The sequence below is a fragment of the Corythoichthys intestinalis genome, chromosome 21 (assembly GCF_030265065.1).
Source record: "Corythoichthys intestinalis isolate RoL2023-P3 chromosome 21, ASM3026506v1, whole genome shotgun sequence".
Lineage (NCBI taxonomy): Eukaryota > Metazoa > Chordata > Actinopteri > Syngnathiformes > Syngnathidae > Corythoichthys > Corythoichthys intestinalis.
The window spans coordinates 21,417,706-21,436,137 of record NC_080415.1 but is presented as its reverse complement, the minus strand read 5'-3'; the positions used below and the strand labels follow the sequence as shown (position 1 = coordinate 21,436,137).

At 39.6% G+C, this 18,432-nt stretch overlaps 2 protein-coding genes across 4 annotated transcripts; both read left to right on the top strand.

Moving 5' to 3' along the window:
* Positions 1 to 213: 213 nt before the first annotated feature.
* On the top strand, positions 214 to 3,838 carry LOC130909797 (putative protein MSS51 homolog, mitochondrial). 3 transcript variants are annotated; one of them, XM_057826655.1, is made up of 7 exons: positions 214 to 271; positions 371 to 490; positions 1,007 to 1,153; positions 1,233 to 1,357; positions 2,423 to 2,986; positions 3,107 to 3,200; positions 3,272 to 3,838. In XM_057826655.1, the coding sequence occupies exons 2-7, from the start codon at positions 474 to 476 to the stop codon at positions 3,480 to 3,482; spliced, it is 1,158 nt and encodes a 385-aa protein (XP_057682638.1). In that variant the 5' UTR covers positions 214 to 271; positions 371 to 473; the 3' UTR covers positions 3,483 to 3,838. The 3 variants fall into 3 exon arrangements, with proteins under 3 accessions (XP_057682638.1, XP_057682637.1, XP_057682639.1); XM_057826654.1 differs by having other exon boundaries at positions 233 to 271; positions 344 to 490; XM_057826656.1 differs by having other exon boundaries at positions 253 to 490.
* Positions 3,839 to 5,298: 1,460 nt separating this feature from the next.
* On the top strand, positions 5,299 to 17,331 carry cog7 (component of oligomeric golgi complex 7). Its single transcript, XM_057826196.1, has 17 exons — positions 5,299 to 5,875; positions 6,810 to 6,958; positions 8,635 to 8,751; positions 8,824 to 8,992; positions 9,092 to 9,174; positions 11,293 to 11,415; positions 11,489 to 11,687; positions 11,758 to 11,885; positions 11,971 to 12,125; positions 12,230 to 12,346; positions 13,992 to 14,057; positions 15,632 to 15,809; positions 15,881 to 16,021; positions 16,103 to 16,186; positions 16,282 to 16,396; positions 16,471 to 16,614; positions 16,835 to 17,331. Exons 1-17 carry the CDS (start codon positions 5,710 to 5,712, stop codon positions 16,999 to 17,001), a joined length of 2,301 nt encoding a protein of 766 aa, XP_057682179.1. The 5' UTR covers positions 5,299 to 5,709; the 3' UTR covers positions 17,002 to 17,331.
* Positions 17,332 to 18,432: the final 1,101 nt, after the last annotated feature.

The window sequence follows — 18,432 nt, the reverse complement described above, 5'->3', positions numbered from 1 at the left end:
TTTTCTGTCGGATAATTGATGAAATACATAATAAGTAATTTTATCTTTGGCCCTTTTGTTCAAGTCACACATTTATTACCATTAGCTTTGTTGTTTCCGTGACGTTTTTTTGCCGGTTGGCATAATGGTTATCTTCGCTGCGACACTGACCTCTGGTGGTTTCAACATGTCAGTACCTAGTCTTTAAGTCGAACATAAACTACAGTACAGTGCCTCAAATGGTTTCTTTTACGTACAGTATTTGGATATAGATCAACCTACCGTTGTAAATGTAAATGATTTTATTTTTACAATCTTTTTGAAAATGGTGTCACGCTATAAACTATATTTGTCGCGTGTTTAGAGCGTGTGTTTCTTAATGTCACTTTAGATGGACGCGAACAGGTGTTTTAAAGTTCTACCCTTTGCTGTCGAAAGAGATCAAGAAGGAAGAGTCTGGTGACTACAATTAACTCACTAGCAAAGCTCCAAAAATGGCAGAAAGAAAGAGGTACGTTTTTCTTCTATGGCCATTTAACGTGGACTTAAATAAAAAGTCACTTGTGTGAAGCTACACGCACGCTGCCAGAGTGCAAACCAGCCATGCTTGAATGACAGTTTGACTGATCGTTTTAAATTTCAGTAATACATAGTTTATGCAATTCGCTCTACTATCCGTAGATCAATTAATTGGACTGTTTGGGTTGTCACATTAATATTCAGACACTCCTTGTAAGACATGTGAATGACAATTTTATGTGGTTGTATTTACCCCCTCCCCGCGCCCCGCTCACCTCAACAACACACGTCCTTTGCTAAAAATGGCAAAAGCAGTACATGTATGTTGTTGTAGTTTCTAATAGAGCAGATTAGTCCAGGATTCACAATTTCATCCCACCAGCAGATAGCTCTGGCCATTTTCAAATCAAATGGCACCATCATGGAAGGTCCAACAGAAATCCAAAAGGCATGCAAAGCTTCTGTGGGGTTGACACTTTTACGAATTTTACATTCTATACCTTTCCAGAGTGCCCGCCCAGACTGATCAATCCATGGCATTCCGTTCCCAAAAGGAGATGTTTGAAAAGATGGAGGAATCTTTCAAAGTGTGTGCTCATTGTGAGAAGAGCTCAAATCAGCTGGCAAACCATCAAAGCCTGAAGCGCTGTTCCAGGTAATAAAAAATCAAATCTAACATATGTAATCAATTTTATTTCACTCAAAAATCATATTTCGATTATGGTTTCTTGCAGATGTTTGAATGTTTATTACTGCTGCAAGGAGTGTCAAAAGGTCAACTGGCCTAAACACAAAAAGTTCTGCCCACAATTGCGTCTCGCAGCCATGGACAGAGTAGTGGAATGGCTCGTGTACAAAGGTATGCAAGTAGTAGGAATATTTCATGACTAGATGTACTTCATAATTTTGATATGTTCTTTTAGATGGAGATTAACTACTTCACACCTGATTCATGGCTTTGTAAAAACATTTGCTCATGTGGTTTGTTGTGGATTAGGCATGTGCCGGGATGAGAGTCTGACGGTATGATAACCTTAAACCAAACAAAATATTCTTAAATAAAAACAATAAAAAAAAATAAAATAAAATAAATGCAGTCCTTTAGGTGAGCCTAAACCCACAGCCACAGCTCAACATTATTACCATCAGAACAAAAATAACTAAATTATTTTCCATAAAAAGCACGTGTGTATGACTCGTATGATGTTTACATTATACACACACATTCTTTCTAAACACAGACAGTTGCCAGAGCGAAAAAAAACAGCACGTTTTACCACCGCTAGCCACACTAAACATCCTGGAGTTAACGAAGCTGGTGGGAAACGTTCATGACAGTGTTGACTAACCTTTAATTTTGTGTAAATGCAAAATGATATTGGAGGTACTGCCTCCTTGGCAACCACCTTCCGCAAATATGTTTTACAGTACATGTCAGTACTCTTCTAAGCCGCGGCTGTCTGTAACTTTTCTGTAGCCGAAGTATTCCCATACCAGCGATTTTGTTTTCTTGGATGAGGGAAAAAGTTCAGGAGTTTCACCTCCTCCAACCATCGTGTAGCACAGCTGACTCACTGACATTGAGCAACAACCAGTGGGGGAGGGTTAAGCCGTGCAGCTGCTAGTGAAGGATTTCTCCCTGCATTTTTGGGACATAAAAAATAGCTAATACAGATGGGATGGTATGACAGAACATTTTTGCGGTTCTGAAACAGTGACATTTTTTATACCCAGTATTCCTTGAAAGCAGTAATCGGCACATGTTTAGTTGTGATAGGTGCTGGTGTCCAGAACATTTGATCCTGTTTCAAGAAGCTTGCCACGGACAGTATAAATTGTACTAAGGAGCAGTGTGTGAAGTGTATTGTGACGTTTGTGACACTCTGTTTTTTGGACAACTGGATTCTTTTAAATGACCCTTCAGGAGATCTTCCATTCCCTACGGGCAAATGGTCAAAGCTCGAATCCGAAATCAAGAACTGGGACGACTGGCTTGCCATGCAGGGTGATCTTACCGCTTGCCTCGACCCCATTTTGACAGGAGCAAACATGGAGAAATTGTGGAACGACGCAAGCAGGACTCGACCTGAGCATAAAGACTTGAGCGAGTCCATCTGGAGAGTTTGCAGTGAGTTCTTCTCCAAACCTCTCACCATTGCCTGGGGAATGAGGCTGTTTGGCCTGAGTCCATATTCTAAACCTCTCACCATTCATCTGGTGGGAGCTGGCCAAAGCGAGACTCTTGCTGCAAAATTGACAGATTACGACGAACTAAATAAGATGTTCCCGGGGCACCAAGGGATAGAAATTGTCATGGTGGGACCAGAGTTGATGAAGGGGCCCATCATGAGGCCTCCACTTACAGCCTTTGGGCCAAGGCAGAGAGTCTATATCAGTGCCTACGAGGGCCTATATCATCAGTTCTGGGAGGAAGTGGTAGAAAAAGAGGAAGCAGCCAAGCCTGATCTGGTGGTTGGATTTCATCCTGGTGAGAACAAGTTCTACCAATTACTGTGATGAGTACAATTTACCCAAAGAGTAACAAGTAAATAATTTATTACAAAACCCTGGCCACTACCATTCAGCTAGCTTTTTATATATTCTCAAGGATTTGATGCCAGTCAAGGTTTGGAGCAAGGTTGGCTTCCAACACTCCTACTTCTAAGGGACTACGAAATCCCTTCTCTTTTCACTGCGCTAAGGTGAGCATTTGAATTGTTGTTCTCTCCACCTCTATTTCTTCATAACAAGCTTCTTGCCTCTTTATTCACAGCGAGGCAGAGATGACCTACTCGCTGCAGATCCTGCTGGAGTTGGAGATGAACATGAAGGGAAGTGGTGCCAACCCATTTGCTTCACTCAAACCAGAAGTGGTGGGCTCATGTCCCAACAAGCCACCTGATTACGGCAATTCACATTACTTTTGTTTTCAAGGTTTAAAAGAGATTGTGGAGTTTGAAGAACCAGATGAGGCCTCCATGTAAAGCACATTAGTGAACTACCGTACATCATTATCTACTAACTCAAATTCAATGATTATTAATGACTTTCTTTGACTAACCTTGGTTAAAAAATAAAAAAAAACATGACTTATTTTAAAAATAAATAATGACCTTTCACAATTAGTGAAATTCACAACCGTTGATCCATTTCCTAATTTATCTGAGTATAGTATGGAAGGCCTGCTAACCATTAATTCATCATGCTTCCCTGTGTATAAATATGCACTTAGTTAATTGTATACATTTAATAATACTGTAATAATAAAATACGAAAATGACTTTCTTGCCAACACGGAACACATTATTAAAACAGGTGCCTGATTCTGGACGGACTTATTTCTATGTGACACAATTGTTCTTGGCGTAGATATCACTTACTTAAGAGCGCTAGATGCAAAAAGTCGGAGTCGACAACGTTAGTAACCGGCGGCCATCTTATAGCAGTAAGCTCAGGCAGACTAAGAGAACCTACGATGTGTGCAGTGTTGGCACTAACGCTGTTATAAATAACGCCGTTACGTAACTGCGTTATTTTTTCAGTAACAGGGTAATCTAACTAATTACTTTTTCCGCCGTTACCATTACTGACGGTCAAAAGCGGTGCGTTACTTACTCTGAATAAATTGAAGAAACTACCAGCCGTGTCGAGTCGACTCTCTGCTCTGTTGATTTGTCATCCAAAACTTGGGGTGCGTTCAGGTTCCAGAATAGCGCACGTACTTCTGACTCCTAGCTGTTTGTCCCTGCTCATTCTATTAGACAATGCTTTCCAAAGTTTGGTAACGTTTCTGTGTTTGCTACACCTGATTCTAGCCTCGTTACCATCTCCCACTGTCAGCCAGTAATAATTCTGCTTCCATCTTGAGGACAGCAGATGCTTTGAAGGTGACGTGAATTGTTGGGAAATGAGCCTACCTGAATGCAGCCCCTCGAGAGATGCGATGGAAGTGATTGTGATTGGCTGAGGGTTTGAGTCATGTGTCGTGGTAAGCCAATCAGAGCCGGTGATTTCACAAGCAAACGGGAACAGCGCGTGCGGCAAACACACACGCAAAACAGATGCACAGGGTCCGGATGGCACAGCATTCAGAAGAAAAATTGTCCTTTAAGAGGTGGAGATATAAACACTACTTCAGGTTGTCGAAATTAAAGGAAAGAACCAGCATGTAATGGGTAATTTATGTCCCGTTAAGCTTTTGTCGACATCTGTGGTAAGCAATTCAAATCTGCTGAAGCACCTAACAAGTTAACTACCTGTCTGTTCTTCTCTATTCCACTGACTCGAATACTGCTAAGAAAATTTCAAATTCTTTGACATACAACAAGTTCTTTTTAAAGTAACGGAAATAGTTACTTTCCGTGGTAACTAGTTACTTTTACTATAGAGTAATTCAGTTACTAACTCAGTTGCTTTTTGGAAGAAGTAGTGAGTAATGTAACTAATTACTTTTTTAAAGTAACGTGCCCAACACTGGTGATTTTTCTCCTCCAAAATACTCTTGACTCAGCAAAAATCCTGACGGTTTTACAAACCGTTTGGTTTATAACAAATGTGACTGTTTTGTGACTGGATATTGAAAATACATTATTATTTTTAAATATGCAATCAATTTACTGCACCGCTGACGTCTAAGAGAACCAGTTCGTTTAAAAAAATGAGCAATAAATAGTTATTTCGAAGTACAGGCACTGACACAACATGGCCCACGAGTGATAATGGCCGCCTTGGTTGGCTTTTAGCGCGCATTTTGCATCTATTCCTCCTCTTCTTCTCTCTCACTGTCTCTCTCTACACGCAGTATATTTTGATTTATTTATAGAATGATGTTGTTGTTGTTAAACTTCGATAAGTGGAAACATTAGAAATATTAGTATTAGTTGGTCATCCCGCTTTTGTTTCTTAGGGAAGGTAAACACAAGCGCACACACCGGAATTTGTTGTCATTACACTACAGCTTCTTGTGGCACAATGAGCAATGTCTCGAGCCTTTCCTTTCTCTAATATTTTTTGACACATCAAAATAACTCTGGAGGAGGCCATTGCCTTGCTGGAACTATATCTGGTTGTAATGATTATCTCATTCTCCTGGGCTATATATTTTATATTCGTGTCGAAACCGTTGTTGGGCAAAAACTAGCTCACCAGCGTTAGCCATGGCTCGATGACATTCAATTTACGTCGAGGGATTGAACAATCCGTAATCAGAAAATGGATTACTCAAAATTTCTGGACGATGATTTTGACGTGAAAGACTGGGTGAATGGCGCTTTTAAGGTGGTGCAGAACGATGCACCTGGGAAAGTGGATACACATGCTGCGACGTTGGTTATGAAGCTACAGCTTTTCATCCAGGAAGTCAACAATGCAATTGAGGGTCAGTATATTGCATACACTCAGCTGTTTGTCGTGTGTGTTTTATCGTTCTAAAGACAAACATTTTCTGCAAATTGTCATTACTCCTCTGTAGGGGTGTGACAAAAAAATCGAAATGATGATATATCGTGATGTTATGTATCCCAAAAGGTTATCGATATGCTCCTGCCAAGAATCGAGATATCGTTTTAAAAAGGTGCCGATGTCTAAAAAAAATAAAAAGGAACAAACAAGTTGCTACCAAAATCTTCCACCATAATAGTGTCTCAGTTAGCTCTAAGGCTGCATTGATGGTGCTCGACGCCCAATCCATCTAGACTAAAAACGTTTGTTCATTCGAAGCCAGAGCATTCACAGTCATTCTGTCTGATTTTCAGGGCAATTGCAGGTCACTTGCGGTTCATTATAGGGCATTTACAGGCCATTCCCTGTTGAGTTTGAGTCGCTGCCTATTCATTTGGGTGATTCCAAGGCTACTTCATGTTCTGTAACTCAAAATAAATAGGAAATGACCCATAAAGTACCCCAAAAATCAACAGGAAGTAACTGAAAATCAGCAGGTAGATGACCTTAAATAGCCCAAAATTACCTCATTGGCTGCCACTGACAGCAATAGACGTTCAATCCGTTTGAAGTGGGATGGCATATTCGTTCATTCGCTGCCACCCCCCCAGTTCAAATGGATTGGACGTCTACTAGTGATAAAAGTCATTCCAATTCACAGCAGAGGCTTGTTTTTCTTCTTATTAGTTGTTTGTAGAATATCCTATAATGATTTCCTGACCAATGTATCTATAATCGTTGTGTAGCCATATCGTCAGATCATCATTATCGTGAGCTTTGTATCGCAAATCGTATCGTGAGGTACCAAGAGGTTCCCACTCCTATTCTTCGATATGTCTTTCAATGAACAATCTTGTATTTTATTTCAACAGAGACCAGCAACCAGGCCCTGCAAAACATGCCCAGAGTATTGCGAGATGTGGAGGCACTGAAACAGGAAGCGTCTTTCCTTAAGGAGCAAATGGTTCTGGTTAAAGAGGACATCAAGAAATTTGAACAAGATACAGTGCAATCCATGCAGGTGTGTTGAGATACAAAATCTAACAGCAACAGTCACCCTAGTGTCACTTACACTGTACAGAGCATTCGTTGTTAGCAGGTCTATCTCATATTTCTGAGATCAAGACCCTCAAACCTTCCAGTGTAGAGTTTGCATGTTCTCCCCATGCCTGCATGGGTTTCTCCATGTACTGCAGCTCCCTCCCAAATCCCCAAAACATTCATGGTAGGCTGATTGACCACTTCATATTGTCCCTAGTTTATGAGTGTGTGCATGATTTCTTTTCTGTATGTGCCCTGCAATGGTGTACCGCAAGCAACACGTCACTTTTTGTCATTAATATTCATGACTTTAGCAATTGTTGCTAGGCGGGTCAACCTCCCGTTTATCCCCAATAGTAAATGAATGGAAATAATGTATGAACGAGATGTGTACTGAGCTAAACCTACCAATTCTGTCCCAAAATGATGTCCCAGGTGCCAAATTTACTGGTAAAGATGTGGAAGAACATACAGATGTTCAGTTAGAGATGGTTTGAGTGTCGAGGGCTGAAAAAGAGCTTACCTGATCCAGAGTTAGCTCCTTTATCAACACCTTTTTCTTGTGTGCATTGCCTTAAGCCAGTGACAGTGATATTCTTTTGTTTCAACAATCTATCCTTTACCTCTATATGCCCTGTCTTTCTTATTTATTATATCCTCTGGTTGTCTTATGTCTCTGACCGTTCTTTTGGGCAATTCACGTTGATATTTTTGTGTAGCGATCGTAAATGCTACTCAGTAACAGCCAACAAACACTTTTTTTTTTTCATTAATAACAAATCTTAATTCTATAATTTTTTACACTTCCCCCTTACTAAAGTTTTTTTTTTTTTCTTTTTTTTAACAAAAGAAAAGGTAACCGATACCATTTTAAATTTTTTCAGGTCATTCATTGTCAGACAGATGCAGTAGAGCAAAACGCCACGCTAAAAAATTAGTGAAATATCAAAATGGCTTACCTTTTCCTCCACCGTAGGGCCATGGCACCCAACAAAATGTTTACTGCATATGAAATGTGAATGGCTTCACCTTGCTGGCGTTAAACTGGTCTTTTTGACGTCCGTGCAAGTTGATCCATTCTTCACATTTTTTCCTCCGAGTTTTTTGTTTTGGGAAACGTATGACGAAAACATCCTTCATATGTCGTAATGTCTAGAGTCTTTTCTACGTACATGTCCCATAGCAGCAGTGTTTGATCGGCATGTTCTTTTTTGAAAGATTACCAGAGAAAACAAGCACAAATAACATGGGTTGTCTGCGAGGGCGTGTCTGTAATGTCCCACTTATGCGTTACGATGGCGACGTCATGGTCTAAAAATAGCATTCGTGCGGTACGCTTTTGGTTGGCAAGGTGTACCCCACCTCCTGCCCATAGTTAGCTAGGATAGGCTCCAACACCTTCACAACTCTTTTTACGATAAGCGGCACAGAACATGACTGAATGAATGAATTTCAAGTCAACGCACTCTTATCTCAAAACACCGCAGTATGTCTAATTCTGCCTCGGTGAAAGAAACCATAGCCCCCACATGGCTCTTGATGAAAGCAAGTTCTGAACCCCTGGTATAAAATGACTTTGAACAAAGTGGTCCAAAATCCTGCTTTTACAGGGACTGTGAAAGTGTCTTAATTATCTAGTGCCAATGCTTCCTCCAGGTCCTGGTGGAGATCGATCAAGTAAAGAGTCGAATGCAGCTGGCAGCAGAGGCACTACAGGAGGCAGATAAATGGAGCACACTCAGTGCAGACATCGAGGAGATTTTCAAATCACAAGTAAAGTAAATCAATAGTTGTTTTTAAGTGTTATTTAGGGACAGCAGCAAACATCAAACTTGTCTCTTTCAGGATCTCGCAGCCATCTCATTCAAGCTCACCAGCATGCAGAATAGTCTGGCCATGCTGGTGGACACACCAGACTACTCTGAAAAGTGTGTCCACCTAGAGGCGCTTAAAAACAGGCTGGAGGCCCTAGCAAGCCCCCAAATAGTGGCAGCATTTAATTCCATGTCTGTAGGTAAGTCCCTCAGAAAACAAGAATTTTGTATTTTAACACATTTACCCAACTATTTGTAATCATAGATTAAGTGAAAATCCCTTACTTTTCCTTGTGCAGACCAAGCAAAACTGTTTGTCAAAGTCTTCTCGGAGATTGACAGAATGCCACAGCTCCTTGCGTATTACTACAAGTGTCATAAGGTGTGTAAAAATATTGCTGGTGCAACAATTGCATAATTATGTTTCTGGCTTTAGATGGCCAGTCCATTTTGACTGGAAGGGGTTGGCAGCAGTGTTGTTAATAACGGCGTTAGAGTATAACAGCGTTATTTTTTTCTGTACTGAGTAATCTAATTCATTACTTTTCTCATCTTGGCAACGCCATTACCGTTACTGAAGACGTACTGTAAAGGCGTACTTTACTATGCGTTACTACGTTGGTTGAATGACGCGAGAAAAGTGTGTAAGAGACACGGACTCACGGAGACGAGAGAGCAAAGCGGGAGTGGGGAGGAGGGACGGGAGTTGTGATGCCATTGCAAACGCGATGCTAGGTGGCTCCAATAGTACCTGACTGTAGCTGATAGCCTACAAACTACGCCCACATGATGCTAAGGTAGATATCATATGTATATATATAACTACCGGTAGATGTGAAATGACAGACACGGCTGCGTTAGCACATGTATAGAGAACTCGTTGCGAAATGATTGACTCACCGGCATTAGTAAACGGCCGCCATCTTAAAGCAGTAGACCTCTCAGGAAGGCTCTGTTATGAAGAAGCTTCCGAGCGAACCTAAGTAATTTTTAAAAATATAAAATACTCCTAAATCGGCAAAATGTTGAGTTGAATCTATCTTTAAATGAATTAGTTGATTCACAACATTAAATGGCTTCCAAACATAGCAAAGGTTACTATGTTTTTTTTTTTTGCTTTTTGGGGGGTGGGTCGGGAAAAACATGAAAGGTAACACCAATTAGTTTGCCAAGTAACTATTTACTATTACATTCAGGTAACTCAGTTACTAACTCAAATTACTTTTTGGGAGAAGTAATTTGTAACTGTAATTACTTACTTTTTTTAAGTAAGATTAACAACACTGGTTGGCAGTGAATGATTGCTGCCTGCCCTCCAAGTCACAAATGGATTGGACGTCTACTGCTGTCAATAGAAACCAATAAGTTCATGAATCATGAATATGTATAGTCCTAACCAAGCCTGTCGCGATATGTAATAAGTCCATTTATTGCACGGTATATGAAAATTAGGGCGGTAATTTTCACGGCTGCGTTTTATCGCCGTGTGCGGGCATACATTTGTGCGCGCATGTGCACGTGCGTGTTGATGGCTTATGAGACTCCAGTTCCTTTCACAGATGTTTATTGGTCATCAACACGCTGTAGAATTTAAGTTAAGACATACAAAATAAAGAAACACATCTATATTAAACATTGTAAAATGTTAGCATCGCTACATTGAGGCTAATGGGGAAAAAAGACAAAGTACTAGCCACTTTAGCCTGCTATAAAACATTGGCAGTCTTCTCCAAAACGCAAACTTGCTATTAAAATGTGACACTTCAAAAAAATTAATGAAATGAAAAATTGCTGGTTAGGAGCATTTGCTAACAAAAAAATGAAGAAAAAAACATTACTGACACCTAATGCTTGACGAAAAGAGAAGGGCACTTTTTTTTTTTTTTTTTTTTTTTTTTTACAGAATGTAAAGCTTACGGTTAGCGTCTTAACGAACGTACTTCTTGTGAACATTTCAGAATAATAGCATGTCATGTTCAACATATATGTAACAAGTTTTTTTTTCAATATCTCTTATTTTTTATATAGTTTGTGTTTTATTTAAGAATAACAATTTTTGCATTCTAATGGGTGATATATATTAGGATGTATTGTGACTACATTAGTGGTTGAATTAGTTAAAAAAAACGGACAATAATGTCGCATGTCGGCAATAATTTATGAGACAATATATCGCATACTAAAATTTGTTATCGCGACAGGCCTAGTCATAACTTGATTAAATATATTGCAAAGACTGAGTGTTGTGTATTTGTTCTGTTATCAGCATCCTGGCCAATAGGGGCAGTATAATACATGCAGATGTGATAAAATAGAAGAAGGCTGTCATAGTTTTAAGAATAATTTGTTTGTAGATATTGTCAAAAATTCTTGTTGATCAAATATAAATATTAATATTTAGCTGAACAACAGACCGCAACAGGCACACATACACACACAAACTGTGAAAGTATGTGCGAAAAATACATATCAGCAGATGTGATGTATCCTCACCTCCCAGGCACAGATGGTGAATATGTGGCAGGACCTATCTCAGAGCGAGCTTAACCTGAACCAACAGCTTTCAGAATTCTACGACACTTTGTTGTCCACGTGGCACGCTCAGCTGCAGTGGTGCAGTCAGGTAAAACACTTACATCACACAGTTAAAATTACATGTGAGTCTTGTCATTAATATTGACTTTAACATCCATCAGGTGTTCAAGAACCCTCATGAAGTGGTGACAGTGTTACTAATCCAAATTCTGGGCGCCATGGTGCCCTCCATCCCCATGTGCCTTAGCACGTGTATGGATCGGGTGGCCCAAGAGGAACGCCTCGACACCTTGCTGGAGCTCAACAACACCACGCTCACCTTGGGACACAACTTAGAGGCTGCCATGATGCCACACATCTGTATGTATTAAGAAGATGAATATGTATGCAAGCTAGAATAGCTGCTGTAACCTCTGTCGTGTCTCTATAGGCGAAAATAACCTTCTGAAGGTGAACGAGTTCGTGTGTGCGTTATATGACCCATATAAGACTTACCAGTTACAGTATGGAGAATTGGAAGAAAATCACCTCCTCATCCAGATCAGTGCTGTTCCCTTGGTGAGATACAGTATGATAAAGCTCATGCGCACAATGATTTTTTAAAATTGAGTGTAATGACCTTCAATCTCTTGTCGGTCCTCAGGAGCACGGAGAGGTCATTGATTGTGTGGAAGAACTGAAGCACTCAGTGGGGAAGCTTTTTGGCCTGGCGAATGCTGCCGTGGAGCGCTGTGTAAAACTGACCGACGGGCTGGGCGTGTGCGGCCTCCTCAAGGCACTTAAAGCCCTCTTCACCAAGTAAATATACTTTCGTGTACAGTGTTGACTCTGTTTGCCGGACTTCTTATTTGGGTTTTTAAATTGACCCAACAGCTACCGTTGACGTTTTTTTCCCTCTTCAGGTATGTGTCCGACTTCTCAACTACATTGCAGTCAATCAGAAAGAAGTGTAAACTGGAGGACACGCCAAGTTCTTCTGTTTTCCAGGAGGACTGGACTGCTTTTCAGAACTCAGTCAGGTTTGGGATGAATAATCGACTTGAAACCACAACTATTTCCCTTTAGTCCAGTGGTTCTTAACCTGGGTTCGATCAAACCGCAGGGGTTCAGTGAGTATGTCTAAGGGGTTTGGTGAAAGTAAAAAAATGCAGAGCCCCATTTTCGTATTAAATCTAGGGAAAGTGGCTTGTTAGACCAGGTTTTGGACTGGTTTGCACCCAATTTACAGGCTTAATCCATTTCTTTTAACTGCTAATCCTCGATCTGAGGAGGAACTGGTTTTCTCGGTGGAAGGTTGACTTAAACTTGGTATAGGGGGAATACAACAGACCAATGGGCAGCGTGGTCTCAAATTTTGACCTGTTTCTAAAACATGCTGTCAAAATGAGAAGAATTTCAAACAAGAGTTTGCTAAATTATTAGCTTGCTAGCTTAGATATATTGGTTTTGAATTTGAAAAAAAAATGCTTTATTACAGTGCTTCTCAATTATTTTCTGTTACGCCCCCCCACAGGAAGACGTAAACGTTCCGTGCCCCTCCAACTCTCTGCCACTACTGTAAATATACCGTAGTATCATTTGTATATACAATTCTTATTACCGTATTATAAGTATAACTCTGTATGACATAGTGTTCTTTTTAATATTCAAGAAAAAAGTAATCTAGATCAACTTACAATAAAGTGTTTAAAAAAAACACATCCATTCTGTAAAAATATACTCAAGATACATTTTTTGACCATTTGATACTGAAAAATAACATTTAATAAAATCAGTAAATAATAATAAATTCAAATTGATTAGCAACATTAACTCATGAGGACAATATGTCAAACAATTAGACCGAAAAAACAAAAATCAGTATCAGCTCCTTTGCTATGGTGTGGGTTTATTTTGCACTGAGCAACTTGGTATGCCACCTTATATGATGCTGACAGTGCTCGCTGATTTACTGATGTAACACTCACAAAGCGGGAGGATTGTTGGCAATATTTGGGACTCGCTGAAAAAAATAATTCCTGCTGTCCGCTACGAACATTTTTAGACAAAGTAGACGGACTGCTCTTTCCTCGTCTCCCACTGTACTAAAAGTCAAAGCCAAAAGCTAAGTGCTACATACGCTTCGTCATATTTCCTTGTCTTAGCTTTTCATATCTCCTGTGTTCTTTGCTGTGTGCTCTTGTTTGGTTCAAAAATACTGCGTACCCGCTGAAAATGAGAGTGGCATTGCCACCTACTACCGTAAGTGGATGTGCAATTACACTCCATTCTAATACGACAAAAAAGTATGTTCCCCAAGGTCACGTGCGCCAGTCCCAGCATCGCTCTGCACCCCCCTGGGGGGGCCTTCCCCACTATTTGAGAAGCACTGCTATATTATCTAATTTCGAAGGATTCGGTGAATCCAAATGTGAAACTTGTGGGGTTCGGTACCTTTAGCAAGGTTATGAACCACTACTTTAGTCTAACTATCTATCTAATCTATGTTAATAATGCTACCGTGCATGTCCCTTGATGCGTTACAAACATGGCCGATGTATATATTTAAAATGAGAAAAACACACTTCACACCTAATACAAAAAATACGCTAAATTGCCTCAATGTGCTTAGCGTAGAAAAGACTGAATGATCCAATGACATTTTTTTCTTTTTTTTTTCTTCAGAATCATTGCCACTTGTGGGGAGTTACTGAGACAATGTGGCACCTTTGAGCAGCAGCTGTCAAACAAGTCAGTGAAGTGGTCTTTGTCATTATTTTCCATTAATCAGTCATTTTCATCTAATTGATGTATTGGAGGTTGATCACTGTCAATTGCAACCAATGAGTTAATCTTGTGCAGGACACCTATTAGGTATTGTTCAGTTATTTTTAACATTTATGTAGATAATAAGCAATTTGTGTGTATAATATGTACTAGTGGTGTGCCAATACATCAATTATTGGATTCATCGAGATTAGACACGTGACGATTCGATGACAATTCATAAATGTGCAAAAACGATGATTTTCCTCTAATAACTTAATGACAGCCGCTGCTAGCGGAACGAAATTCAAGACACGTCTGCCGCCCCGACACCTTAAGGGACGCACAAGGTTAAGATGGCTGCAGAGGAAGTTACTGAGCGTGAGATTTACTCCTGTTCAAAAGACTAGAAAATAAATTTGTAGATGAGACAGGCAGGGACCACGCGGTCGCGTTTTGGGTCCTGTTCTGTGCGCAAATTATTTTTTTAGAGCGAGAGCGGAAGAGAGATAGTTCGTTGCTCCTTGCCTTTCAGTTGTCCAGCAGTAGGTTCAAGTCATATTAATTGGAAAATGTTCGCAGTGTGTAGCTAAGTCCCGTGTGCGTCTATAATAGGTGTGTACATGAACCCTATTGTAATGTTTAGCCTTGATTGTTGTTGTTTTTGAGATGTTACTAGTTAGTGCCGAGCGCTATGCTAATTAGCGAATTCGCTGACGTGTATTTCCATGTTTATTTATGCGATGTTTGGTGGTTTACAAAAGTTGCTCCAGATGCAGAACGTGTAAAATCAGGAGTAAGTACAGCGGTAACACTACAAATATGCGAAATAATACAGAAATCTGTGAAAACAAAGTATATTGGTTAAAAGAAGTCTTATTTCTAAAGGCACTTTGTTTGATTCCAGAAAATGTGGAATTCTTTCCACCAGTGTAAATTTTATTGTATTGGTGAGAGAAATAAGTATTGCCTTTGAAACAGCTAACATTTTTGCACATTCCTGTGAATAAGAGCAGCTTAAGGTCAGCTGTGTGTTGTATAGGCATGTTGACAAAATAAGTTTTAGAGACTTTTAGATAAAATTGGTTGTTTTTGCACTTTCTTGTTTTAAAAAAAAAAAAAAGCAGCTTAAGGGCAGCTTTTTGTTGTATTGGCATGTTTCCATTGTTCCTGTTGAATCATTAGGATATTTTGAATTAATAATGGACATAAATTTGTTTGGCTACTTTATTAATTAATAATGTATGATGCATAGATGATCGTGATAATCGTGATCATCGCCAATATCATGATCATCGTTCAATGGTCGAATTGTAGCACTCTAAATCGTAATCGAATCGAATCATGGGGTGCCTTAGATAGCACACCTCTAATATATACAGTGTGAGCACACTTTTTTGTATTTTCATCAATGAAAGCACAGTGTTAATGTTTAAACTTGTGCATAATGTTACAATATTAAATCTAGGAATAAAATCTCAAGTCATTCTATCATCTGGGCCAGTTCCCAGATATTCCACGCATGAGAACTCACTTTCATGAATCAACCGTTTCTGTAGAATCATGGGCACGGCAGGCAAGTACCTATCGGACTCGTACAGCCCTCGCACCCTAGCGGGCATCCAGGAGGCCAGCGCTGCAGACAGGAAGAAAAATCCATGGCAGGAGTACAACTACCTTCAAAGGGGAAGCATGCCCGAATACAACGGTCTCATGGAATTGCTCTACTCTTTAAAGGTGTGATGTCCTCTAAATGAGATTGTAGCTATTTAAACTAAAAGTTAAGCAAGTTTGTCTTTGTGTCACAGGAGAAGGGCGCCGGTAATTCCAACCTCCTAGCTGAGCCGAGAGCGGCGCTGACCCGACTCAACCAGCAGGCCCATCAGCTGGCCTTTGATTCGGTCTTTTTACAGATTAAACACCAGCTGGCCCCCGTCACCAAAATGGAGGTGAGCTTCTATGGAACTTGTTCTTATATGCGGGAGAATTTGAATGTTATGGAGTTTCTCCTCATCGCTGTTTATGCACAGAGTCAAGAGTCACCAGGTTTAGGAGAAAGCTACGCTGAAGACTTGCCGTCATTCAGCCTATCGCCACAAGAGTACATTACAAATGTTAGTTTTGATCTTTACGATACTTTCTTTATCAAATGCAAAGTTATATGATTGTTTTAACTAACTGTCAACTACATTTTGGTATACTCTTCCAGATAGGTCAGTACTTGATGTCACTGCCGCTCCACTTGGAACCATTTGTGACACAAGAAGATCCGGCGCTAGAGTTGGCTTTGCATGCTGGGAAGTTACCTTTTCCTCCAGAGCAAGGTAACTGTTCTCCATATTATATTTTGTTCTATTTCATTGGCAACTTTCAAACACACGCCTCCAAACGTCTCCAGGCGATGACCTTCCGGAGTTGGACAACACAGCTGACTACTGGCTGGGCTCCATCGCTCGGGCAACTATGCAGACGTACTGTGATGCTATCCTGCTCATCCCTAAATTAAGTGCGCGTTCAACCAAGCAGCTGGCCACAGATATAGGTAAAAATAAGATCGCGACAACATACAAGGCAATGTATGGAGAGTTTGATAAAGCATCAACACCATGCAGCAAGCTTGTACCCAATCATGAACCAATTCACATTCATTTCTGTTTTTAGTCATTAGATTATTGAGGTGCATTGCTCTGTGTACAGTTGGCTTAATATGAAACAGTGATAAGTCTATATCACTCCATTTTCAAACTTTTTGTGCTCCCCAGACTATTTGAGCAATGTGATGGATGCTCTGGGCTTGCAGCCGTCTCGCACTCTCCAGCAGGTGGTCACTCTGTTAAGGGCCAAACCAGAAGACTACAGACAAACAGCCAAACAGATGCCTCGCCGACTCACATCTACCATCGCTGCTATCCGTTCTCTTGACTACTAAAAAAAATAGTGATTTTTGAAACCCTCCTACACACATTTACAGTCCTATATGTCCAATGAGGTGATGGTTTGTATATCAGTGTCTTTTCTTTTACAAAAGGAAAGATGAATGTCAAAACTGCATTATACGTGATCAGGGTATACGAAAGAGCATTTAAAATTTATCTGATCATTTTCTTATAACGGTAATATTATGTTGCTAATTTTATTTAAGGTGACCAACTGTGTTTACTGAGCTTCATATTCTGAGCAGTCGTTATTTTTCATTGTGCGATTTTCAAGCATATTTTAAAGTATACTGTAAATGTGTATATAAAACATTTACACATTACCATGTCTTGTTGAGAGTTTTGTATTAGGATTAACTTGAAGTTTATATCCGTATATGTGTGGTGGAAAAAAACTCTGCTCTGAGACCCCCAATTTGGCCAAATTTCAAAATTGTCCAATATGCATATGTGATACATCATTGGAAAGCTTAAAATCTTAATTTTCTGGGGGAAGAATGTTTTTAAACAGTAGGGCATTTAGAAAAAATTTAAAACCCTAACTCGAGGTAAGAGCATGACAGAGCATAAATAAAGACACCATGATTTTAACAAGATATTATGGCGTTCTTACCTTGTTTTGATCTAAAAACTCCGTGTAGCATGTCTCACTGAGTGTCAAGACACAGTGAATCGCCACAACCGGCATTTTTGGGAATTTTATGGGTAAAACACGGTAATATAACAAGGGTCGCAATGCAGAAATCGCAGACATCAAGGAGTGGTTGAGATGTTGTTTTTCAAATATTTACCCTTTTAGCCTTTTTTTTTTTTTTCTTGTTTGGATTGATTATCATCTAAAATATCGGGGAAAATGCGACTGTAACAAAAAAAAAAAAATACAATTAAGCGATAGTTATGAGGTAGATATCTGCGACCTATTTACAGACGCTATTTTTTTCATTGTGATGTAATTTGTTTAAAAGTTAAAAATACGTGAGTGAATAATTTGATAGTTTTTTAACTATCAATTAATGATTCTAAGCTAAAAATAGACATTTCGAATAATATAATTTTTTATGGCTGGGTTGAAACAAAAACTGTTGCGGGGTGTATGTAAACGGGGGTCTCCTGGGTAAAACGGACAAATTAAAAATAGTTTGTGGGCTTAATGCACCATGAAACTGCTATGGCAGCATATAGACATTCTATCAAACACAACAGTTCTTCTGGCCTAAAATACTGCACTTTATTTTTAAGAGGGGTGCAAGAGCAGAAACCGCTTTTTCAGCCTTGTCTGTGTTTTCCGCCATATATACGTATATATATATATATATATATATATATATATATATATATATATATATATAAAACAGTATAATAGTGGTGACCACATTTTTTTTTTTTTTTTGCATTCACACAAATTTTCAGTTAACCAAATGAAT